Source organism: Siniperca chuatsi, linkage group LG8 (assembly GCF_020085105.1).
Source record: "Siniperca chuatsi isolate FFG_IHB_CAS linkage group LG8, ASM2008510v1, whole genome shotgun sequence".
Lineage (NCBI taxonomy): Eukaryota > Metazoa > Chordata > Actinopteri > Centrarchiformes > Sinipercidae > Siniperca > Siniperca chuatsi.
The window spans coordinates 3,236,906-3,264,514 of record NC_058049.1 but is presented as its reverse complement, the minus strand read 5'-3'; the positions used below and the strand labels follow the sequence as shown (position 1 = coordinate 3,264,514).

General features: G+C 39.4%; 1 protein-coding gene across 6 annotated transcripts in view; it reads right to left on the bottom strand.

The window, feature by feature from the left end:
* Positions 1–27,609, bottom strand: part of glra1 (glycine receptor, alpha 1) — a 114,821-nt gene that overhangs the window by 15,335 nt on the left and 71,877 nt on the right. For all 6 annotated transcript variants that reach the window (XM_044206197.1, XM_044206199.1, XM_044206198.1 and 3 more), the window contains 4 exons: positions 26,637–26,719; positions 24,528–24,665; positions 12,970–13,184; positions 7,920–8,066 (listed from right to left, as the gene is read on the bottom strand). In XM_044206197.1, coding sequence (XP_044062132.1) covers positions 7,920–8,066; positions 12,970–13,184; positions 24,528–24,665; positions 26,637–26,719 — 583 coding nt within the window. The remainder of the gene's footprint in view (positions 1–7,919; positions 8,067–12,969; positions 13,185–24,527; positions 24,666–26,636; positions 26,720–27,609) is intronic.

Here is a 27,609-nt window from a genome sequence, read left to right as displayed (position 1 = left end):
CTGTCTCCTTCTTTCTGGACTATCAGTGTCACTAACGAATCAATAAAGCATCAGGGTAGAAACCACAGAAATCAGCACAACTGGGACTACTACAACTGCTGCAGCTACCTGCACTGCAATGTCAGCTTCAACTCCAACACAAAAAGACGAGCCAAAGTCATGTCAAAGGAGGGACGGCAGTACTGTAGTACAGCTTTAATTCTGAATTCCATATCAGCAACTTTCAGCCAAGCGATCAGATCGATCAGACGCTTTGCAAATATGATGACAGTTCCCCGAAAAGCTTGACTATTGCTTCCATAAATAGTTGGCCATCCTTCTAGTTTCCTTTCAGTCTTCTATATGCGCTCTCGCTGTTTCAAAAAAACACATTTAAAGCAGCGCACATACATCGTTGCATAAAAGCCATAAAACCCTTGAGGACATTCTTCACTCAGATTACAGAGACTTCCAACTGTACTCAGCTGCACCTCATAGCTATTCATTACTGTTGTAGCCATAATCACAGTAAACAAATCCCTCCGGGGACGTATTGCTCTAATCCAATACATCCTACCATCCTGACACAATTACCATACGAAATTGAAGATGTGTGCTAACCATTCTGGTAATTCCCATCAAACATGACTAGCTGTGCTGTACAGTATGTCCTTGCTAATGCCAGCACAGATCGTTGGGTTTCTCCTGTTTGTATGTTCCTTTCCTTCTGATGAACACTTTTGACACACATGCATTGGTAATCGTTCCATAATAAGACATAATCCCCTTGAGAAGTGTCTCTGCTGCATTTGTCATGACAGTAAGCAGGCGTTCAGCATATTATTGCTGTAATAAAATACATTCTTTACACACTTTTTACATAGTCAACAGTGCTGGACCCTGGTCCGGATCCTGACCGAAATGCAAATGAATATGGACCAGACCATGTGTCTTGATTAACTTGACTTATTATATCTTATTCAGGGGGCATTGAGCATTGATAATAGCCACATATAAGTACACATATTTGAGTGTGAGACTACACAGAGTCACCTATGTGTATGTGTGTGCATTCCCATTGTCAGTTTCTGTGTGTGTGTGTGTGTGTGTGTGTGTGTGTGTGTGTGTTCTCCCCAGTCAAATCTCAAGAATTGTAAAGTCTTTCCCATTACATAATGAGCTGTCACTATCACGCAATGATGTGCTAATGTTCTCGCTAATGCTGGCAGCAAGATGTTGTTCTAAGAGTGTCTGTTCAAGAAAAACAAAGCTGATCAACAAAACAGAAAAGGAGCACCTGGATAAGTGCCATTGTCTGGAAGTCACACCTTTAGTGCCAAGGTTAAGCACACTGCTTGCTGTGTTCAGACCGCCGCCGCCGAGAGCTTCAAAATTTGCTCTGGCTGTTCTGCCAACAACGCTGTAGAAAGATTCGTGGACGCTCTGACATAGATGAAATAGGAGGCAAAGTTTGTTTCGAATGCTTGGTAACAAAATACAAGCGCAGGACTTCTAAATTCCGATTTGTTGCCGCCAAACCGCGTCATAGCTCATTACCATAAAGTTGCCCGGACTTCAACTTCCCTCGACGGTCACACTGTCCAAGATGTGCTGCTGCTCGCCGCTGGCTCACATAGAAAATTAATGACTTCCGGTCACTTTGACGCTGTCGCCGGCGGCGGTCTGAATGCACGGTAAGTCAAGCCACCGTGCTCTCTTTTTGAAGTGTGTAGTTTAAGTAAAGTTATATGATGTGCTGTTTTAATTTTAAGTTTTCGTTACATTATGGATCACTGTTGTTGGTGTGTTTTGCTGGTATTCTGGACCTTTGACCTTATGTGAACTATGTGGACCTTAAAAAAAACAAACAAAAAAAACACTTCTGAGTGCCTCTGTTCTATCAACCCTTTCACCAGGGAAGAATCTATTACACTACACATTCAATATATAAATAATATATCAATAAAAAATAATAAAGTTTGGTTAAGACTCGATTTGCTCACAGCTTTGTGGCACTTGTGTCAGGTGGAACACGGAACTGAATACTGAGGCACTCCTTGATCTACTGTGGCTTTGATTGTACCTCGTGTATAAGTCACTCGCATCTGCCAAATGAATAAATGTAAAAGATGTGAATAGGGTTAGGCAACTAAAACACTTGGTTACGGTTAAGCAAAGATTATGGTTACATTTAGAAAAAAACCAAAAGCGACACGAACTCCGGATGTATTACACCCTCCACCGCCACGACCTCCGCACACTACTTCTTGCATTGACACTGAACGTTGGCATTGGATGTAAATTGTGCACTGCAGATTCATCAAATAGGACTGTAATTCCTAGGGATAGGGGCCTGGTTCTATACAATGTCAGTAATAATTAAATTGGGAATGTTTGTTTTACTGGACAATAAAACATGTCCTGTTACAGTTTCTCGTGTTCCACAGTCGTGCTGCCTCCACCGGTTCCTTTGTTTTGGAAAAAGAGAGGCGAGTAGGCAGTGAGCAGCGGCACCACGGCTGCCTCTGTAGAGTAGTTTACATGTGCTGCAGGCCAGCAGTGACAGTTTCCTCTGCCGCGAGCTGAAACCTGACTGATAGCCCTCTCAGAGCCGTAATAGAGGGATGTGGATCACATTAGACTCACATTAGAAGGACTGGCCAGAGAGGTTAATTAACACTGTGTGTAGCCCAAAGACTGCCTCTCTCTCTCTCACCATTGCTGGATTTATTTCACAGCAGAGCAGTTGGGATTAATGGTGATGATCGTATTGAGGGTACTCATACTTTTAATAATGGATTTTATTCTTCTGTTTTTTATTGTGCTTGAAATAAAGTAAAAAGACCTGAAGAGCTGACTTTAAAACTGCTTTAGACTTTTGAATGATTCCTACATTTGGACCGCATAATGCAACCCTCTCGGCAAAATCCTGTTTCAAATGCAAATACCTCAAATTCCTCTCTGTGTGTTTTTTTTTAGTGTCCTTAGAAGTCCTTTTAGTTTGGCAGAGGTTTCTACTGGAAAAAAGAAAAGCTCCTTAATGTTTTGTAGCTGTCATGGTTTGGGATGAGACAAGGTAGTCTGTGCAACGGTGGTGGAAATATTATATATTTAAGTACAGTTTTGAACTTGTACTTTGCTAGAGTACCTCCACTTTATGCTAATTTGTAATTCTAATCCACTACTTTTCAGAGGTAAATATTGTGCTTTTTACTTAAAGTCATTTATTTGATGGATGTAGTTGCTAGTTATTTTTCAGATCAAAATCAGATGACATTATAAAATATTATGTATTATTATAGACTACGCAACGGTCCATAGAGTAATTAAATCATCTCCACCTTGACAAGCTACAACATTAAAATCCTGCTTACATGTTAATGCATCAGTGATAATAATCCACTAATATACTCACAGATAATAAAATCATCTTAGATAGTGAGTACTGTTACTTTTAATACTTTTGATACTTCAAGTACATTTTCCTGATAATAGGACTAATAGCACTTTTCTAGTTATTGTATTTTTGTACCTCTTTACCTCTTGTGATTGATAACCATAAATCAAATTAAATATCTAAATATCTGAAAACATAAGTAAATATCTTCTAAATGACTTTTTGTGCATTTAAAGCAACAGTTCTTTCTTTATGCTAAGCTAAGCTAGCCGGCTGCTGGCTGTAGCCTTATACTCACCAGACAGATGTGGGAGTGGTGTCGATCTCCTCATCTAACTCTCTACCAGAACGCTAATAAGCGCATTTCCCCAAAATGTCAAACTATTCCTTTAACGCCTGCCTTTCCAAATAAAATAAAGGTTTTAAACACATCTTTGGAGTGCGTTGGATCCGAGCAGGACCTTTTTTTATTAGATAAAACCGTAAAATGTCTGACACTTAAAAATACTACTTTCACACTACTTTTTTTAAAATCTTAGTTTGACAAGAACAAACAGTGTGGTGCTTGATCTGCGCTTCCTGCAGGTACAGTTTTATGGGAATTACTAGTGATGAACAGAAGATTTATTATACATTTTCTATATGCTGACAATAATTATCTATTTGATTCATTTCACAACACTCCATTTGTCCTATTCTTATCTGCATCTTATTCTCCTGCTGTGGAGCGTATTGCCTGACAGAGCTTCAAGTACATTTATTTTTTAACACGTGTGGCTCCGGTGTGAAAAGGCAGAAGTAACTGGTTAAGTGTATATTCACATACATTTACATGCTACATGTTGTGGATAGAAAATCCCTAATAAATAAATCAATAAATAAATAAAGTGTGAAACATAGGATGTACAGTCACCTAAATTCACCTCAAGACAGAAAAAACCCATCAGACACATGTAACACGACATAAAAAACCTCTCTGTCCATGTTATGTCAGAACCTGAGCACCCCAATTCCCCTATTTTGTGATGTGAGCTGAAAAAAACATTGATAAGGATTCCTCAATAACAAAAATGATGTCAGCTGTGAAGTCTGTAAGATGTTGACCTCAACTGAACAAACAAGCTCCTACATTAACAAAACTCAAATTGCATAACAGGCCGAAGCCCTAAATTCACCCCCTGCTTTCGTCATATGAGCAGAAATAAACTGTGTAACAGAAAAAAAACTATGCAAAAGGTTTGGTGTGCCAGATGTGGGTCAATCCTGCGCCCGCGGTCCTCTCGCTCTCTCCTCCTGCTGTTGGGGGGAGAGAGAGGGTCAAGAGACAAAGAGAGAGGTATACAAACAAAGCGAGCGAGCAAGGCGGTTAGTGTCTGATTCACCTGAAAGTGCAGGGGCAGCCGGACCGCTAATCTACCTCTTCACCTACCATCACAGCTCAGGGGATTGGGGATTACAACAATAGGATTTAGGATTTATAGTTTTTTATTTTTACATATCTTTCCCCCACAAACCCCACTCAACTCCCTGACTCCTTTTCCCTTCTACGCTTTTATTAACTGATGCTGATGTGGACGGATGTTAAACTCACCTAAACTTCACAAACAGCAGGTTGTGATTTATTCATGTAAAAATCTACATTTTCCTCCATTAATTTGGGTTTGTCCGAGTGTGAATGATGCTATTTGAAATCTTATTTGGTGGCAAAAAATACTACAATCACATCTCAGTTGTTATGAAAGAAAAGAAAAAACATATTTCTGACACATGAAATCATTATTATTTATTTTTTCTCAAATCTTTGTTTTGAGAAAACAATCTCACCCCAAGGTCTGTTTAGTAGCTGTTCTGGAGCTTTTGATCATATGTCATGATCTTCAGAAGCGAGCTTGTGACCGGAAGGACACTGAGGTGCCCTTGAGCAAGGGGCTTAACCCCAACTGCTCCAGTGGAGCTGCTCAGTGGCCAGCAGATCAGACTGTGGTTGTACTGGACAGCTTCCAGGTGTGAATGTGTAACAGTGTGAGTGTGTTCAGGGTGTTTCTGAAAAAGAGAGCATTGCTCATGAATGAATAAAGGTGAAAAGAAAAAAACAAAGACAGAGTTTGCCAAGTTGTTTTGGAATTGTATTCTTATAGTCCCTAATAATAATAACTGCAAAAAAAAAAAAGATGACCTTTAGCCCTAAATCCAGCCTAAACCTGATCCTGACTCCATCCGTCACCCTAAACTAAAACAGTCCTGAACTGGACTTTCTGGCACAGTGTCCTCACTTCACAGCACCAATGTAACCTTACCAGCCTTGCACGGGCACGAGGTCCTCATAAATACGGAAACACACGAACATGCTCACACACACAAAAACGTGTCAAACTCAATCAAGCAGCTCCAGTCACGGCAGGCACGAGCACATGCCCTACAACACCAAAATGCACGACGGCACTCGTGAATGCACTCATGCATGTTCACCGGCTGTATAGATACAATCTCTCTCTGACACACACACACACACACACACACACGCACACACATACAGACACAAATCCAGAACTGTATAGATTGTTTACTGCAGGCTCATTGTTGCATTTCTTGTGGGTGTTTGTGTTTTCTTGCCCTCCACCCACACAAACACACAAACCACTAGTTTCACAATCAACCAGCACTTCAATATTCCCTGCAGGCCTGACAGCTTTACTCCTTATTCAATACAGCAGCCCGGGACTGATAAATCCAACCGGGCAGATAGATTTGATTGATTAAATGTTTCAAAGACAAAACCAACGAAAGAATGAAGAAAAACCCTGATACATCTCAACAGTCCTCCAGGGAAAAACTGACATTATGCTTTGTCATTTTTACTAAATATATCCAAAGCCGTTTGAGAAATTAAATAAACTGACATATTTTTAGTTCTCCACTTTATGTTCATTTCATCAGAAGTAGTCTTTTTAGGCTTGGAGACAGTTAATCAAATATTTAAGGTGTTTTGATGCAGATATATTTGTTTTTGGCTTCACAGTGATGTCAAAACAAAGAAAGACAAAGGTTGCTGATGTGTTTAAATGCTGCTGTTTTTCGTCAATAGTGGCCAAATAAACAGGTTTAAACATTATTTTCAATACAGCGCAAAGACACAAACATATTCACAAACACATCCATCCATACATGTGACCCTGACAAACACAAAACACCTTGTTGTTTGCTAAAATGTCACTTACAGTTATTAAAAAAGGGTTATTAGACATTTTGAGGAATTTGGTTCACCCTAGTTTCACCAGTGATCTCACCACAAGGTCCATTTGGTAGTTGTTCTAGAGCTTTCGATCATATTACGTGATCTTCATCAGCAGATGGAGTTTACCCAGTTGTCATGGACTTGTAGATGTTCATATTTCCATTTTTCTGAGCATTTTAAGGACTTCCATCTGCTGATGAGGATCATGTGGTATTATCAAAAGCTCCAGAACATCTACTAAATGGACCTCGTGGTGAGAGTGGTTTCTCAGCTGATGTTTCCATGGTCAGAAATGAATTTGAACTTCAGCTTTAAAGGAAAACAGTAAACATTTTGTTGAAGTGTGTTTTTGACAGGATGTTGACTTTGGAATATTGTTATGTCAAAACTAAAATAAAAATAAGAGACATGCAGCACATTGATCGTGTTATGGGGACTAAAAAGCAGGTTTCAGTCTTACATAGACACACACTCTCACTGAGAAGCACAGTCACAACTACACCCCCCCCTAAAAAAGACACACTCTCATCACTGTTTCTTGTAAATTATGCATTTCCACAAACAAAAGCTTTTTTGTTTTATCTCCTCTTCTACAATGTGAATGCATTATGAGCCTCGTCTCTGTTTGCTCCACGGCTCAGCTTTTAATCATGCTCTATGCTCCGCCCATGAAACATTGATGCTCTGTGTTTCTGCCTGGTGATGAGCACCGCACAAAGATAATATTAAACACGGAGTGAATTTTTCAGAGGGCCTGAGGACAGGCGAGATCAGGGACTTCTATCTAAACTGCATTCTGGTGTTTACAGGGCCAAACGTCGCCTCAACAACCGCCGAAAAAGCTAAAATGTTTTATTCTGTTAAAAACATGAGGCTGCCCAGCAGCACAGGATTTCCACAACAGTGGTACCACTTCTCATCCCTTAAAAACAACTCTGTGGTTTTCAACTATTTGTTCCTCTTCTGTTTGGGTGGTTGGAGACAATAACACAAGTCTGGACGAAGCTTGTGTGTGGACAAAACAACTGTTGAACTGCTTGTGTTTGACCATTGGAAAACAGAGCTTGTCTGGTTACTCTTGTTCTCAAAGGTCCTTTCTTTTTAAACAGCTGAAGGACAGAATGTAAAGAGCAGATATGGAAGACTGTGGATCAGTAGCGTCTCTTTTTTTGAATACAACTCTTCAGTTCAGCTGATGTCTCTGTTGACACACTGGACAAAAAACTGAACTGGTGGAAAGATAAAAAAACACAATGTGAATGTAAATGTTTGACTGTATCACAGATGCGCATGAGTACGAGTATTCACCTTCATGTGTCGTCGCCTCCGTCTGAAGCGCAGCAGCTCCTTGTGTTGGCGGGCGATGAAGTTGACTGCAGCGTACTCCAGCAGGGCCGAGAACACAAACAGCAGACATACGGCCATCCAGATATCGATGGCTTTTACATAGGACACCTGTAGAGGGGTAAGAAACTGTTAGAGGCATCTGGGTTGAGCTGTTTAGAGGCGTTGTTGTTGTATCATGAATCTCCCACCAGCCATGATGTATTACTTGATAATTTGTTTGGTCTTCAAGTACAATCATCATGACTTGATGCTGAACAAAGCAACTCTAACAACGTAAGTATTGATGAAAATGAAAAAAAGTTTCTTGCGCAGCCATCCGACTGTCTTGATAAATTCACGTAGTAAAGCCCTAAAATTTCTCATCATGTCCTCAGCTTTTTTCATTAAGGATTTTGTGCACTCAATACACTGTACCTATGCATATTTTGTTCCCCTGATTAAGGGAACTCAAATCCTCAAATTAATAATTTGTGCACTTGATCATGAGAAATGTGTATATAAAATATCACGATAACACAATAATAGTGTATCTTAGTCCTGGATTAAAATCATCAAAACAGAAACCTAAACCTCATTATCCCAAAACTTTTAAGAGATTCCACTCACTATAATTCACATTTTTATGCCTTTTAAATAAAAAACAAAAACAAAGTGCCTATAGAACGGGGGAAAGAACAAACAGTTATGCACAGTACAGAACAAATATGTTGATTGAAGAATTACATATGTGCAAAAAGTGGCTAAATATGTAGCAACCTGGATAGAAAAAGTCTCACTGAGGTGTGTGAACATCTACACCACTGACTGACTGCAGTGAAAAACCTGCAGATTCTCAGCTTTTGACTGAGAATCACCAGCCTACATGGTGAGGCAGATACACGACTGGTCAGTTGTAGGTTAATCCGTGTCTGAAGAGAAATTCTGAGAGGGAAAAGTAAATTAAAACACTCTCTAAAACTCTTCTGCTTAAGTGCTCTTGACCATGACACACACAGGGTCAGACGTTAAGCCACTGCTGTAGTGGGAAACTGGTGTGAAGTTACTACGTGACCAGTGCACAAACACATATAACTTTCCCTGAACATACAAAGGTATTCTAAAATAAATCCTAAATCCTAAAGGTGATGCTCTGTATATATTAGTAGACTGTACAGACTAAACGGACAGCCAGATGGACAAAAAGCCCAAGATACAGTAGCACACAAAACCAGTCAAATGTCTGCAGCTTTTACATACAAAGGGCGGTGTGATGCAAGATGGACAGGGTAAGGACTGTCCTGATAATAAGGGCTAAATTAAGTCTGGTTGGATCATTGTCTGATTACTATCTGCCCTCCAAGTACCATTATTCAAGTGCATTCACCCTGGCCTGTCATTACAACTCTCCATCTCCGCATGCAATTAGGCCTACACCGTGCAGCCTGAGAGGGAGATCCCTGTTCCGTCTCAGAGAGAGAAAACCCACAATCAGCCATTTAAAATCCAGTTAAACTATGATTTTAGATCACTTTTACAAACACACAATGCTTATCATCGCCCCTCTGCCTTGTTGTGATTCGTGCTTGTTTGCGCAGAGTCTGATGCTTATGAAAACATTTATCTTCGAATGTCCGACTGATTCCCCCCCAGAGCTGCTGAGATCCGCTGAGGCCTAAACGGTCAACTGGTTCACTTGGTTTGATGGTCATCCAGGCAGAGAGAGGGAGAAAGAGGGAGAGAGAAACAGAAACAGAAGAAGAACAGAAAGAGGATTCTTACATTACCCCAATTTAGAGATATGTATGACATGGTTGATAATGATCAGCCTCAAAAACAAAATGTCTTTTTAAAAGTTTTTGCGCACAGAAAAGGGGCCATATCTTCTTTTTCCCCCCCTTCTATCATTTACCTTCAAATTAAAACATTTTTATACAAACAGAAAAAGGTTTTAGAGACACACAAAGCAGGGATGCAGGCCGATGTCTGCTCTCGAACTGCAGTTTTTAGATCTCCTACCTTTTTTCACCAAGTAATAATTAGGTTTGGATGCTGTACGTGTTGTTTTAGTATGTTATTTTAGAGCTGCTTGGATGGAATTATAAAATTAGCACAATGTACTGGAATCAAAAGCAGATTCAGAAAATGAGGCAAACACATTATAAGAAGCATGGAACTCCAGGAAGCAATTTTAAATACGTGAAACAAGCTTGTAAATGGCCCTTTTCCTGCCTGGAAACATTAACTGAGGCTAGCACAAAATACGTACTATTCCGAGAGGTGGTTGAAAGGCATTCTGGGAAAGTAAACCAGTGGGGACACTAAATTGTTGGACATAATGTTTCTCAACAGTTTATTTCCTGGTGTCCTTTTTGTTTTACTGCCAGTCTGTAGCTTTATAACTTTCTGTAGAACTGTTCACAGAATCAGAATCAGAAATACTTTATTGATCCCTGAGGGGAAACTCTTTTGTTACAGCTGCTCACTGTCACGCTAATGCACACAGGAATAGAAGGAATAGAAATACTAAGCAAATCAAAATATAATACGCTATAATACAGGTAAGATAAATTAAGTACAAGTTTACAATCAGAAATAAGCTGCAATAAGACTTTCTTCATTTTGGTGGTTAAATTGCTCCCATGTTACAAGATCTTAAAAGTCAAAAATGAAAAGCCTCAAACTACAATCGCACTATGTTTGGATACTACAATGTTGATGTTTGGAGCCTGCCGAGTTGATTTTGCAGTTAAAGCAACCGATAGATCCTTGATTTGTGAGTTTGGGTTTATCTAAAAATTATGGATAATGTTATAAGTCATATTAACACAGTCAGTAATGGCAAATGGCACTTGATTTCTTTTTGTGACATAATGGTTGTGTATCTGCCCTGAACCAAAACATATACTTTCAGCTTTAGGACTAGCACCAGGCAGGCTAAGCTACAAACCGAGCTACAGCAGGCCGGGCCAGGCTCTTCCCTGCCTGAGCTTTTGACAGACCAACTGACCAGCGGCGGCCCGCTGAACTGCAGCTTAGGCGACGTTACTGAACTCAGGCTTCACAGGACAAAAATCCAACATTTCCTCTCCTCTCGTTCCTCATCCTTTCTCCTTCTTCCTTGTCTCCTTTCCTCATCTCCTTTCTTGCCTCGCCTGACATGGCGCAGCCCTCTGTGGCATGAGAAAAGAGCCGTGTGTTTAGGTATGTGTGTTTGCTATCAATCACACACATACACACTCAGATGTATGTGTGTGTGCGAGTGTGTGTGTGTGTGTGTGCGTGTGAGCAGTATGCCCACCTAAGCTCAGCTGTGCTGTGTGATCATTATTGTGACAGCTGAACTGCAGAGAAATCACGGTTCACTTGTTCAATTTTTAGAGCGCATGAAGCACCTAATGTCAACAAACACAGAGTGAGTGAGTGAGTGAGTGAGTGTGTGTGTGTGTGTGTGTGTGTGTGTGTGTGTGTGTGTGTGTGTGTGTTGGGGATTACAGCTTCCCTGGACATAATTATACAATCCTACTGGCTCACGCAAAGTCTGACCGTTTTTTCCCCCTTAATCTGAAAATCCCTCACAGGAAAAGATTTCTCTCGGTTTTTGAAAGTTATTTTTCTCATCTTTGTTTCCTTGAACTTCCTCTGCTACATGTCTCTTTTTCATTCTTCTCCTCCCCTCCATTTTTCTCTGTCATCCCTCTATCTGTCTGCCTCTTTTCTACCTTTTTCGTACTCTAGCATAAATTTGTCAATGAAAAGGACATTTTCTATCTCTCTCCCTTTCTTTTCATTCTCTCTTCCTCTTTTCCCTCTGTTCCATCTTTCCCCTCTTCTATTAATTCCTCTCTATGTTTTCCTTTCCTTCATTTCCTTGTTTTAAACATACATTTTTCAGCAGAAAATGAAGCTCTCTGTCTACCTCTAATTATTTTTCACCTATATTCATGCATTCTGCCAGTCTCTCGCTGCATTTGTTTGTTTGAAATTATCGGTGTGAAGAAAGGTGTGGAAAACATCAACCACCCTCAAACTTCATGTCATACTTATGTTTTTCCTTCCATACATATATACATTTTTATTTTGCTGTACTATCTTAAAATTTTGTTGACATTTGAATAGAAAAAGGGACAAAATGGTAGGAAGATGAAGCCCGAAACTCTTGGAACGTGATGTGTTGTTTTAGTAAATGTATTCAAATACTGATTGGATTGTATTGTATATGTGATACTGCATGGACCAAATGTTTTTTGTTTGATTACTTATTTAATCACTGTTATTTTATATCTTTATGGTGTTATATCTAGAGCAATGGTTTGACATTTTGGGAAATACGCCTATATATTTTCTAGCTGATGAGTAGATCGAAACCACTATCATGTCTCAGCGTTAAGTATAGAGCTGGAGCTGGGAGACGATTAGCCTAGATTAGCATAAAGACTGGAAGCAGGGGCCAGCTTGGCTCTGTCCACATCTGTCACATCTACCAACACTTTTATAGCTCACTAATTAACATGTTGTACTTTTTGTTTAAACTGGACACAAGCAGTAATGTAAAAACGTCAATTTGCTTCTTAAGCCCACCTCAGACCAAAGATTTGGATAGTGATAGTGAGTTCTACGTTCTAAAACCAGCCACTGGCGACTTGACAAGCTGAGATGCAGGCTGAGCTGAGACGGGCCAGTTTACATTCTGCAACGTTCTAAAACGGTTTTGTCTCAGCGTGAATCTTTCGTCCGAACTGGGCTTTAGAGTCTTGTCATCACAGTGAGTTTGCGAGGCAACCAGTGGAGACACTACACAGAAGTACTGGGGAACTGGATAAACTGTTGTTCTTCAAGAAATAGTTACGCCATGAAACTCCCTGTACAACCACAAATTGTGATTTTGTTTCCTGTTTTCCCAAATCAATAATAAAATATTACTTTTTGCTAACTTTAAAAAGTCTAACTTTATACAAAGTTGGAACAGCAGTTGATGTAATGCTTTGTTCATTACAAAATCTGGTACTGAAAGGTGCGTTTGATTTGGCCTTACCTTGGGCAGGGAGGCTCTGGAACCAGAGCTCTGTGTGGTCATGGTCAGCACGGTGGTGATGCCCAGACCCACCCGAGCGGGTGCAGCGTCCATGTTGATCCAGAAGGAAACCCAGGACAGGATGACAATGAGCAGCGAGGGGATGTACATCTGGATCAGGTAGTAGCCCATCTGACGCTCCAGGTGGAAACGAGCCTCAATACAGGTGAATTTACCTGGGGGGCAATGTAAGGGGAAGGGGAGGGAAATAAGAAAGAGGGGGAGGAAGAAAGAAGATTTTTTATTAAAAGTGAGTTCACAATCAGGAAGGAGTTGGTTAAAGACGAGAAGAGGTAAGATAGATGGAAAGCAAAAAGAGCTGAGAGTGAGCCGATATGAAGGAATGGAAAGAAGGAATCTGGGTGTAAGGGGAAAGAGAGAAAAAGACATTAGAAAAAGAAAATAGAAAACAATTGTTATTGTGATGAGATTTTGGTAGTCTAACCTTGGGTTAACACATTGTTGCTGGAAACCATTACAGCCTGATTCCTCTCTGTTTGGAAATTGACCTGATGAACACCAGAGTGTCGCAGAGCAAGACTTCACAAGCCTCTGGCAAATAGATTGTCAAAGAGGGTTCTTTTGTCTTTCTAAAAGCTGAAACTTATTCTGCGATTTTCTGCCCATATTCTAAGGTACATTAGTATCTACTACTGTACTGAACATACAGTATCACATAGGCTGAGCATCTACAATTCGATTTTTCCCATTTCCCAGGTTTTGAAAATGTAGTGTGTTCAAGCTAGTAAAGTGACAACATTAAGTATACTCTAAATTAAGTAAAAGCCAGTATTCATACTAAAAAAACATTAGATTTTTTTCAGTGCGCTATCGATGTCCACCATTGTCCCACAATGCATTGCACAAAGTAGTAATTAATTGCAGGTAGTGGTGAGATAGCTGTGGAAAGATCTTAGAAAACAAAATAATAAGTATGACATCTTTAGAAAAGTATTCTGTGTTCTCTCTGTGAAGCTTAATAAGAGAATGATTTGATAGTTGCAGTTTGATTGATGTCTGTTGGCGCGCATTTTGTATTATTTCCTGTCAGAAAGAAATATGTTGATTTTCTTGTATTCTAAGTGCAAAACAGTATACTATTAAAGTACTAAATAAAGTACTGTATACAACTAGTATTTACAGTATTTTGAATTGGGACACAGTTCTAGTGTCTCTAGCTCCTTTTCACCTTCCAGTGTTGAGCTTCACTGGGACGTGTAACATGCGGGAGCCTTACACGGCCACCATACCCAGGTCCACCCACCGCCCGGACCAACAGAAATCTCTATTGCAGCGACTAGAATGTGATCCCTAACTGGCTTCCCACCAGCAGCCACGGCCAACTGTGATTAGTCTTTATTTTTTCTTTATTTTAGTCTCTATTTGTTTGCACAATTAAAACATAATGATAAAAGACAATAATAATAAGACAAGATATTTATAGACAATAATAGAGCTCAGTGGATATGTGCAGGAGGAAGGAAGCCAACAGGCTTACAAAAAGATTCTCCCCTATATGAAAAAGCGTAATCATAAACATCAGACAACAAGACAAAGCAAACAAAAATGACAGGGGCAAATAGGCCTAAAAGAAACATAAATCATCAATGTACTGCTACCAAGAATCAAACGCAGGTTTCTGTGATGATAAATGCAAACTAATATAACAATGATTATTTTGTTTGCATTCAACAACTTCAGCTCCCATGTGGTTCCGATAACATGGCAGTCATTGTAGTTGTACTAAGAGAATCGCTTGTTTCATCCTGGATCAGCTGATGAGCAGCTTAAATTGTGCAATCCAGTACGACAGTAGATCGTCATTTATCTCAGCGTATGGACAGAAAACTCCAGTATTATGTTCTGTTTTTTGGAAAGAGTCCCAAAAAACCCTCTGCAGGAAAATACATTAAGAACTGTAAGCTAATGAAACAGAAGCTAACCACGAAGTGGGATCCTGTCTCTCTATATAAATGATGGATACAAATCAATATAATGATAATGTCGCTGATTTTACAAAGAATACTTGAGAAAACAAAAATCAGCTTCAAATATGTGTAGAAATGCTGGAAGTTCCTTCAAGAGTCAGTCAGTCAACTTTAGAAAGATCAGTCACATCTGTCTCACGAAATAAAGAATAACAAAGCCAGAAACTGTAATGGAAGAGGAGCTGTTGTCTTAACTATAAATTCTGAGCCTTAAAGATTTACGTCTAAAAAAGTTAAAAGCAAATCAGGATTTACAGTGAAAGAAAAAAAATGTAATCTATTCTGATGTTCCGAATTTTAAAAGGAACAGAAAGAGTTGCACCCTCCAAAAAGGATTATTATTTTGTAATGAGATGGCTCATGATACTTACAGCTTCAAAGATATTCACTACTCAGTTATATATTCATGGAGCCAATCATTTTGTCTCAGTGGGTGTCCTGTTTTTCAACATGGATATCTCATTTGGAAATGACAGAATTTTCAGTACATCAAGCACAAGAGGTTGATTTCAGAAAAAAGAAATAATAATGCTGGTCGATGTTTAAACTCTACTTAAAAGCAAAATGTTCTTTCATCAGTTTCCCTGAGGCGGTGCAGTTCCATTAGCAGTGACGAGTGCTTCTGAATTCCTTATTATCTTCATCTGAACGGGCACATTATCTAAACACTGACATACTCCTGTCCCCTGGAAAAACAGGTGGAAATGATGAGACGGGGCTAAATTAAAAGACTGATCCAGAGAGACGAGGACAGAGGGAGGAATAAAGTGAGAAAGAGGGATCAGAGAAGGGAAGAGTTGTTTGACTGGCGGTGAAAAGGAGGATAAGCCGGAGAGAGAAACATAGAGGGACTGAAGACAAAGTTGACAGCTTTGAGACAAAATGTCATCTTCCTTCAGCACTCGCACTAAGCCAAAGTGTAAATCATGAGCGGAAAATCAGAGAGACACAAATGCTCGGCTTTACTGAATATCAAATGAAACCAAACATGTTAAATATTTGAAAACAAACACAGGAGGTGTTTTGGGCTTTATACTGCCAGTTACTTGTTGCAATAACAGCCTGTCGCAGAGTGTCTGAAAGGTGGTTCAGAGGAGCATGTAGCACTGTAGCATGACACAACAGAAAATGGCAAAGTTATTGCCTCTTCCTCCCTCATAAAACGGAGAATACTTCTGTGTGGTGGTGTTATATTATCACAGCCACTGTTAGCAACATTTTTATTTGTATCTTTAAAATTATACTGCTGGCATAAGTTTCTGTTTTTAATTCTGTAGAAATTGATGCATCCCACTGCATAGAAATTAGGTGTTAGTCTACACATAGATTCTAACTGTGGTTAAATGTAGCTGAGGTATATCATGTCAGCAGCACACTAGACTTAAAATAAGACAAAAAAAAAAAAAACTGTCACAGATTATAAATGGTAAATGTCTGCATTTATATAGCGCTTTTATGCAAAGCACTTTACAATTTGCCTCTCATTCACATTCATGGCACCAAGCTACCATGCAAGGTGCTGGCCTGACCATTGGGAGCAATTTGGGGTTCAAGTACATTTTGACATGTAAACAGGAGGAGCTGGGGTTAACCAACCCTACGATTCGTGGACAACCCTGATCGACCTCCTGAGCGACAGCCGCCTCTCTATTGGTGTCTAGGTTCATGTTTTCGTCACTAACGTGGTCAAACTGTTGCACATTCAGATTTGTCAAGATTCATGTCCTAAAAGCATGAAACATGAAGCATGTTTGATATAATCATTAAGTTGCAAGATTCAAACCGTACAACCACGACATACAAGATAATGTGCTGACCTGACCTACGTTTTACAGACTAGTACAGTGACCACGTTTTTAAAAATCGTCATCATGCCGGAATCAGGATTATACTCGGCCATGACATCTTGTAGTCTTTCCAGCACTAACCTTCAACATCCTTCATTTAATCCTTAAAAGATGGCAACTCTGCAAACACAGCCAAACACTGGAGTGTTTAACTGGAAATGTTCCCTCAGTGTTTTGTTTGCCTCAGTCTGGGTCTCAGGATTAGCTTTTTGTCAAGATGCTGTTTCCAAGGTCAAGAAGGAACCTTCAAGCTCAAGAATTTGCTGTGTTTAAATTGTGCAAACAATCGTAGAGTGCAGTCATTTTGAAAAGTACATCTCAAAGGGAGCAACTCTCTGCCAGCTCTGCAACAGCCTAACCAGATAGTGACATTAGTCTCTCGCGCTACTCTTCACAAAAAGGGCAAAATCCAGGTTTTTGTGGATGAGATTTCTCCACTCATACCAGAAGCTTTATCAGTTTTGCAGACTGGTGGGGGGGTTAAGTCCTCATACTGCACCTGAACAAAAACACAGATTGTTTATCAGAGCCCGTCAAAAGCCTCTTAAATGAGCATCTTCATCGTGCTGTTTCACCTCATTGTGTGTTTGTTGATAAATTAGTCAGCTGTTTTTTTCTTTTTCAGAAGACTCTTGTGGCAAATAAATCAACATGAATTTGATCGTTTCAACCTTCCTGCTTTAACTTGGCATCTTAACTTGAATTTATTGCTTTCTTATGCCAGTACACTCCACAGACTGTGTTGTTGCTGTTGAAAGTCTGGTGATCTGCAGCTGCCTGTTGTAGTCTGCCAGAAGCACTGTTAGTCCTTGTGTGGCCGTGAAGGGGAAGTAACAGTGGATGTTTACGCTCGCAGCATGTTGCTGTAAAAGGGGAGCAGAGAGATTAGGAGGGATGGAGTCTTCACCTCCGTCTCCTAATCTCTCTGCTCCTGTTTTACTTAAGAGCCCCGTTTTTAAAATGTATTTCAGTCTCTATTTTTGGTGCTCAAATCTAATTTATTTAGGCTTTTCTGTGGGTCTTCTGGGTGGGACTGTGATGTTTACGCTCTTAGATTTTCTGCTGTTACAGTTTGAGTTTCTGTAGGTGGCGCTCTTTTCATTATCTTTTTAACCATGGTGTCTCTCACTGCTAATGGCAACCAATGCTTTATTTCGGTTGAATAGATTATTCACTTAATATCTGACATTTATACTGAACGGGTTTGGATGAAAATCAGAGGTTAAAAAAGTAATCAATGTATATGTTCTACAGAACACAAACACAAAAAGCATTTTCTGCACAAAAACAATGGCTGTAAATAAAATCTGCAACAATGATTCAATTAACACACTGCAGTGGTCTTATTTATATTGCAGTACAGTAGCAACAGTAATAAATGTCTCTTCTTCTCTGTCTGTAATGTAATGAGTGCGCCGGGTCTCATAATAAACCGCAAGAGAGCCAAAGAGCAAGATGGCCGACGATCCATTTAATCAAAGTAGATCAATGGAAGGCAGCCTCATCAATTAGAGTTAACCCTAAAAGAGTGGAGAGAAGAGAAGAGGAGAGGAGAAAAGAGTGGGGACAGGAAAAGAGAGGAAGAGAGGAGGAAGAGGACAGGAAAGAGTGGAGGAAATGTGATGTTAGAGCGAGAGGAGAGAAGGTTGAGAAGGAGAGAAAGATATGAGAGGACAGGAAGAAAGAGAAAGAGAAAATGACAGCAGCAGGAGGAGGAGGAAGAGAGGAAGAGAAGGAGGATAGTCGATGAAGATGGACTTGATTTATAGCTGTGATACACTTCAGAGCTTTTAAGTGCTGTCCATATTTTCCATCTGATAAGGAGATTGAAATTATTCAGTCGGCCCCTATCTCACTGTGGGGGCTGAGTCTGTGTGTGTGTGTGCTGTACCTAACACTGTAGTGTGTGTGTGTGTGTGTGTGTGTGTGTGTGTGTGTGTGTGTGTGTGTGTGTCCTGTATTTAACACTGCACACACTTGTGCCTCTTTCTGGCATGTACCGAGTGATTGACAGTCGTGTGTGTGTGTGTGTGTGTACTGTACTGTAATGCAGTGTCCTTTAAGTCCATACTGTACTTTCATTCATACGCCATGTGTGGTGCATGTGCATATGTATGATCTTTTATGTTCAATTTGAGTTGAAGTTGGTGGGTCAGTTGGTCCACCACTTTGATCTCGACATGCTGAACGTGACAAACATTATACCTGCTAACCATCAGCACGATATAGCATTTAGCTCAAAGCACCGCTGCACATAAATACAGCCTCATAGAGCTGCTAGCATGGCTGTAGACTTGTTTGTTGACTTGTCTTGTTTGAAAGTGGAATGTGAAGATGTTTTTTTAAAAACCAAGGACATTTTGATGGTTAACAGAACATTCAGACCACAGTAAAGCATTAAAAAAAACACAAGTGGATGCATTGGTGTCATAATGTTGTTTCAGGTACCGGCGAGATCCAGGAAGTCGAGTTTGAGTAACAGATCCATGAGTCTGAAGGCTTCTCAGACACCAACAGGGCACAGCGGTTTATAACACTGGACACAGGATTTTACAACTCTGGAAAGTTATCATGGCAACAATCATTTGATCTTTCATCACAACGATCGCGAGGTAAACGGTGGAAATAAAATGTTCACATTACAAAATCATCTACCAGGAATGCCAACTCAGCACATTGTCGGATGACATCACATTGTGTTGCAGCAAAAGTTGAGCCTCGTTCACCTTTGGGTGGGTGACTTGCTTTTAGAATTAGGTCTGGGTTAACGTCAGGGTAAAGGTTGGAATTAAGCATGTTGGTGTTGGTTAAGGTTTGGGTGAGGAGCTAGGAAATGCATTATGTCCTGTATGTGTTTGGGTGTAAACACCTCTTGTACCCAAACGCACCACAAACATATCACCAGCCAGAGAAAAAAAGCGCCCTGCAATGCAGCAGAAACCATAATTAGTATTTTTCTTTTTTTTTGTGTGTGTATGTGTGTGTGTGTGTGTGTTGAGGTGGATGGAGGGATGGAAAGAAATGAAAAAGATAAGTCAGTGGGAGAGAGAGAGAGAGAGAGAGAGAGAGAGAGAGAGAGAGAGAGAGAGAGAGATACAGGGAAATGCTCCTTCCCTCTTGGAGTCACAATAGACTGCAGCTAATAAATCTGAGGAAAAACGACACCTTAATTCCCTCTTAATGCTTGATTGGTAAGCAGCGAGGCATGTGCACGCTCAACCACGCACGCTAACACACACACACACACACACACACACACACACACACACACACACAATAGCACACAAGCCCACAAACGTACGTACGCACAGTCACAGAGGAGCAGCACGGCTGGAGAGTAATAGGCCAGAGATGAGATGCCGGCAAAAAGAGAAATATAGGAAAAGGAGAGAAGGGACAAGGGGGGATTCATGCCCTCTACTGAAGAAAAGAAAGAAAAGAAGAAGACGGCACAGGTTTAAACTTAGTCGGACAGAATCAGTAGAGAGCGTTTAGCCTTTTTTAGCCCATAGTTTTGGTTCAGTCTCAGCACTCTCAACAGCAGAAAACTGTGCGGTTGGGCCCCTATTGACCCCCCACCTACAACCATCTGTGCAGTGTGAATGTACTGTCTCTACCAAGCTCCCATTAAGTGCATAGCAACCACCTTTGCTGGAATAATACTTAATTAGTGTTAGTTTGTTGAATACAGTTTAATTAGGAATATGAACCATGTGAGCACAATATAAATGAAAATATAAAAGCTTTTAAAACTAGATTTGAACAAAGAGTCCCTCTACAAGACGGGGTCACAAATGAACAGACCCGCTTTGTTTTTATGTATTTTATTTTCCTTCATGTTCTGCATTGGTTATTACGAGGACAAATTATTAAGTTGTTATTTGTTTTCTTACATGGAAAATGAGTTGCAATTGTTTGCCAATATAACTTGAATAAAGGTTGGGAAAAACAACCACCCAAACAAACAAAAGACACGGCCACGACATTAGCTAGTAATACAGGACCCGCTTTAGGGGATTTGCACCACTAAGGTACAATATTAACTAATACATTTGCATTTAATCAAATAACCACCACCACTTTACATGGAGTGAACCTGGGCTACGTATGTCAGCTTGTTGTGGATTTCATTCACCTGCTAGTGGCCAAAATTGATTAATGCAGCTTAAACCTTTAATCTAACCATTTGACTTTTCTTTGTCTTTTTTAGCCAGGATGGTTTTTCTCAAAATCAAAATCAGTTTTTCGCCAAAATGGCCGGATAATGTAAATTTTTTAAATTTTTGTTTTAAGATGTAAACAATCATTTATTATTTGTCAATTTTGTGATAAGACAGTTTCAATTGTTCAAACAGGAAAACCCATAAAAGGAATCATACATGATGTGAGACTGACTCTGAGTGGGACTCAGTGATAGAGAGAAAACTTGCATGGACTGTATTTGTATAGCAAAGCTGTGGATTATCACTTCATTGTCTCTACTCTGCATGCATCTGACTGTGTGTGTATATTCATACGTGTGTGTGCATGAGCATGTGGATTTATGTGTGTATTTGTGTGTGTGTGTGTGTGTGTGTGTGTGTGTGAGAGAGAGAGTGGCGGTGCTGAGTCGTGTCAAGGCTTTTCGTCTGGAGGTGGATCGTTCATCTCCTCAGCAGCGACAGCAGACGTCAACCTCTGTGTGAGTGATGGATCTGAATCTGAACTAATCAGCCAGCTGCACACACACACACACACACACAGCACACACAGACACACACACAGCACACACACACATTGGCCTTGACCAGTGGCTTGGTGTTTTGGAGATGGATTTTATTGCGACCTGTCGTTTCTGTATTTTTGTTGAAGGTTTCCTTGGAAGTTTGTTTTGCTTTGCTTTTGTTGTGGTTTATTGATAAGAAATCAAATTCACGGCAGCATCACAGAGTCTACAACAAAATACTAATAATAGACTAACAGTCAAATTAGAACTGCTTATGATGTTAAAGGGGATGTTGGATGGGACGCTAAGAAACTAACAACAAGGGGTGGAGCGTCAACACCTTATGAAGGCGTGTGAGGGTTTGTGTTATAAGAATTTTGAGAAAAGTATTGTATTTCAGAATAAAAGCATTATGTTACAACAATATATATATATATTCACACACACACACACACACACACACACACACACACACACACACACACACACATACATATACATATATATATATATATAAAACACACACATCCTCTGCTAGATTCTCCTTGCTGGACTTTTTCTGATTTCTGCTGCTCTCACTTTCGTCTCACGTGACTGATGCAGTTGTTTCTTTCTCATTCTCTTCTTTATTGTGTTTTTCCTCACCTCTTCTCTTTTGAAGTTTTCTCTTTTTTTCTCCTCTGTACTCCTTTTCTTCCTTTTCCTCTGCCTTTTCTTGTGCTTTTCTCCTACTTTTTCTCCACTCTCATCCTCTTTTGTCAGTTCTTCTCTTCTTTTATCCTCTGCTATTCATTATTTTTTCTGTCTAAGGAAGTCCTATCATGTACACGGAAGTCTTCAATTTTCTTACATTTTTACAATGTTTGAAAGTTGTTGTATTTGTACATAATCACAATCTGGAAAAAAATTGAATAAATCAACAGTTATTTCTGAGTTTGTGCCTGAAAATAACTTTGCAGCCAACAGCGTTTTCCTCGTCACCGAGCCACACTGAAGGTTTCATGACATTGAAAGGAAAAGAAAAAATATTTTGGGAATATGTATTTCCATTTCAGTGTAGTATTCCTCTGTTACTTCCACATTTGACACATTCAAATAAAAATGAAATTCTGTGTCTGAGTCATGCAGCTTTTCAGCAGAGTCTCGAGGCAGACATTTTTAATGTATCTCTCTCTTAATTTCAAAGAATATGTGCCAAGTCTGAATTTAGATATATTCATTAGAAAGATACATCCCTCTTTCTTCTCTTTGCCTCGAGTCCTGCTTCATTTTTTGGTCTCCTTTAACCTTCTCTACTGTATCTGTTGTCTCAAGCCCTTTTCTCTATTTCTCTCATCTTTCCTGTTACAATGCAAATATTGGAGAGAAACACAATAAAACAGAAAATAAAAATGAGGGAGAAACAGGGTGGCTGCTTGATGGAAAGCAAAAGAGGAAAGTGATGACTAAGAAGAGAATGACAAGGGTGGAGGAATGGGAACGATAAAGGAAGTGTAAAGGGCAGACAAAAAGAAAGATGGAGGAAGAGATGGGTTTGTTTTATTGTTTTTTTCATTGTAGACAAACACTCTTCACATTTCTCATGTCAACAACATGTACAGTTGTCTAGGTTTAACATATAAATGATACGAAGTCTGCAAACAGATTCAGGGAGTCAACTCAAGTCTGCCACGACACTCACATGGCATACTCCTCTCACTGCTACATATATCAAACACACCCTTTTGATTATGGTGGTGTACTTGTGCTGTCAGTGCTGCTGTTCATATAGCATTTCAAACCCTCCAGCATATGTTACGCTGTGGAGGACGTTAGTGATGTCACTCCCCGCTGAGCCGAGCATATTCTGCATGCAGATGATAATCTATACAAGTGAAGTGGCTAGCTGAAATGTTATTGTGGTGCACTGCAGAAACTTTCTATCTGATCAAGTAAATTTTGTCTATTATTGTGGCCTAAAAGTCATCGCTCAAGAAGAATCATCCTGTTTTATTATAACTTGGATCATTTGTATCTTTGTTCATCATTTCTGTCAGTAATGATAACATTTTACTCAGGATTTGGTACTAGTTATAGGGAAAATTGAGACAGTGATTGATTAGTATTGATTAATTCCAGTTATTTGTTAGTATAGTCCTTTAGTCATAAAGTTGTAAATAAATTTGTCTCCAGGCAAGCATACAATTCAATACACATGGAAAATAAAGTTTCCAAATGAATAATAAATAAATATTTACTTGGGTTTAGATTGAGCAGTTCTTTCAAGAAAACCCCTCTGGATATCAACAACTAAACTCAAATAACGGTCTCAGACCTCCAACAAATCTGCCAGTAATTTTTTTATCCTGTTTCTGATGGAAATCATGGAAAGAAGTCATCAAAAATGACACTTCATGAATGAAAATTCTTGAAACAAGTTGATTTGTATTGTCACTGCAGTGGCAGATTTTTTTCACTTGTTTTGGGAAAATAAGACTTTTACGTCTCCATAAGAGACAAAATTAACTTGATAAGATGTAGATTTTATTAGTGTGACGGTGTAGTCCCTCATTCGTCCAGGAGTGTTCCATCGTAGAAAAGGTTTCAGTCGTAGTCATCTGGACACTGTTTTCAAATTCAAGACGTTTCGGCTCCCATCTGGAAGTCATTCTCAATCGTGAAAATGGTCTGAGAACTCAGAAATTTAAGCTACTCTGTGGTCAGTTTCAGGTGAAACTAGTCAGGGTAAACAACAGACACTCAGGAAGACTCCTCCCTGAGGGCAGGGCTTAAGCAACACAGAGTAGCTTAAATTTCTGAGTTCTCAGACCATTTTCACAATTGAGAATGACTTCCGGATGGGAGCCGAAATGTCTTGAATTTGAAAACATTTTATTAGTGTGTCAACCAAACAGCAATAGCCAACAAACAGAGGAGAGAAAAGGAAGGAAAAAATCAAACAAACTGTCAGAGGCCACTTTTCATCTTTGACGTCCTCACCTGTGTTGTAGTGCTTGGTGCAGTAGCGCAGGTCCTTCTCCTCTTTGAGTATGAACTGAGGTAGCGTCAGGCCGTCAGCCACCTGCACGGCTCCTTTCTCATCCCACTCGAATATGAGGTCATTCATGGTGTAGCCGACTGGAGGAGAGAGCAGGGAGCAGGAGGTTAGACTGTGTTCATCACTGTGTGGGTCATTTCTTTTATTCTTCTTCCCCTGAGGAGGAAGATGATCTTTCTGTCTCTGGTCGGGGTGCAGGGTCACCCAGTGACAGGTCCACCCCCCGCAGGAGGGTTTTTGGGGTTAAAGGACCAATTCAATACAAACTGAAAATTCTGTTATCTGCCTACCAGCGTGTCAGCAGCGTCCACAGCTCTCTAACTCTTCCAGTGAATGTGATCATTTATATAATCAGCAGTGAAATGTATTTATGCAGAAGTACTCATTATAAAAAAGACTACAATTTAGTTAAGTGTCATCTCATAACTCCAGTTTGGATGCATTTCAGTTGGTGCAGCAAAAGGAGGGAATAAGGAAATAAGCAAGGAAGAAATGGTGGAAAGACAGAAGGAAAGTAGGAAAATACGAAGGACCAAAGGTAAGAAATAGAGAATGAAGGAAGTAAGAAAGGATGAAAGAAAGCGAGAAAAAATAAGATAGACAGAGACAAAAAGAATGACAAAGGAAAGAAAGAGAAATAAAGACAAAATGAAATACAGGAGGAAGAAACAAAAGAAGCAAAGAAGGAAATTAGGATAGAGGAAATGAAGAAAAGAATGAAGGATAGAAAGAATCATGTAGAAAGGAGGAAAGAAAATGGGAAGTAAAGGCAGAAGGGAAGAAAAAGAACGGAAACTGGGAAAATAAGAAAAGAAAAATAGCAGGATAGCAGGAAAACAACAAAGAAAAGAGGAAAGAAAAAGGAAAGAAAACTATTATTATTGATTATTTATCTCAAGTTGATTTGCTTTGTACTTCTATTCCTTCTATTCTCAAATGTGCATTGATGTGATAGTGAGCTGCTGTAACGAAAGAGTTTCCCCTCGGGGATCAATAAAGTATTTCTGATTCTGATTCTGATTGTGGATGAATTTAATTAAGTTTTCCCCTGAAATGTAGTTCAACCTCAAAATTATAAATAAGTACAACACCTAAATTACTTGACAGTTAAGGGGATAGTTGTGCATTAAGGGGTGATAGTGTAGGCTAAACCGTAGCTGATGTACGACTCCTCAAACCCGTAACTAAACATCGGCTCTGTGGGAGCTACGCAGAGATTGTTGATAGGGAAAACAACATTCCACAAGTTGAAGAAAGTTCAATAAGCGCGTCGGGTCGCCAACCGTCGGTCAATAATTATATGGGTATATAATTCCACCACTGGACACGATGTTCTTCATCTGTCTGCAACAATAGCTGTTACTTTTAGTTTTGGGTGATAAAATTATTTCAACATCAGCAACAATCTCTGTTGTGTCATTGTTGAAGTGATGCTCCTTGTTTTACCTCTGGAACTCCCCACCTGAAGAACTAAGGTTAGCTAACTCAGTGCGTTCTTTTAAATCATTCCTCAAAACTTACTTTTATAGGAAGCTGTTTTATAGTAAATCTATGGTCTGTCTAGTTTCGGTGCCTCTTTTATCACTTGCATTTGACCTGTTTTATTGCACACTCTGTTGTTTTATCGGGTTTTATATTTTATGTTGTCTTTGTCGTTTTTATCTTGACTGACTGCGTGTACTTTTTTCTATAAAGCACTTTGTAACTGTGTTTTGGAAAGTGCTATACAAATAAAGTTGATTTATTATTATTACTTAAATGCTTTAATTTGGTGGTTGCACAAATTTCAATGGTACCTTAAAATCAGAACTGACACCAAATATTAGTAAAGTACCAGTGAGCGTTGTATTGTTATTTCTTTCTTTTATGATCACTGATCCTTTGTAGGAGTGCAGAGCTCTTTGAATCTCAGCTCCTGTTTCTGTGATTCCTTTCACGTCTGTTCAAAGAATGAAAATGCCACAGAGAAATCTATATCATATCTCTCACCCTGCCAGCTACCCCTGACTGTACGTGTGTGTGTGTGTGTGTGTGTGTGTGTAATTACTCACAGCTCTCCAGCTGCATGATGCAGGTCTGGACGTCCATTGGAAAGTTCTTCAGATCCATGGGACAGGCCAGGATCAGTGTTATTCTGCAAACACAAACACACAGAGAAACACACGCATGCGACATCACTTAGTATTGAGAGGATTATCCGGAGCTTTACACGAGCCAGCGCCAGGCCACCACACAGCGACAGATCAGGACGTGTTTGAAATTGCTAAAAATGAATACTTAATTTTTGGGGGGGATTTTTAAGCCACTGCTGTTATCCAGACTGACTTGTAATAGGTGCAACAATAGCTTCAATTAATCAATTACTGTCATTACTAGCTGCCATTTACATTATATAAATATTTAATTGTATGCTCACATAAAAAAGCATTATAGAAGATAAAGGAGCTGAAATACTTTGCTTGAGAAAAAATTTGCAAAATTCACTGCAAGTCCCAGATTTGAGGGGTGAAAGTCAAACTAATTAAATAATAAACACAACATTGATAAAATAATCATTTAACTGATTTATACCTGCTTTCATGAAGACATGATTTGAGTAAAACATATTTGAGTGGATCAGCACTGAAACAAAAACAAAACTCAAACTAACAACAGTCAATTAAATGATTAGTTGCAACAATTTTCAAAATGTATTTTTTAAAAGTCATTTATCAGGAATAAAAGCAACAGATTTGCTGGTGTAAACTCCTCAAATGTGAGGATTTGCTGCTTGTCTCTGTGTGATAAACTGTAGATTAAATATTGATTGAAATTTGAATTTTAGCCTTATTTTTCAGTACAGTATATTCTAAGCTGTTTTTAAAGATTTACAAATTCAGTAGAAACCAATGGGCTTGAGGCTGGGGAAGTCGTAAAATATTGAGAAACAGATTAACATATTATTGGTTTTGGTCATTTCATGGGATTTGTTGACAATAACAAAGATACAGAACATTGCCGGCCTTATCTTTTCCTCATTTAATC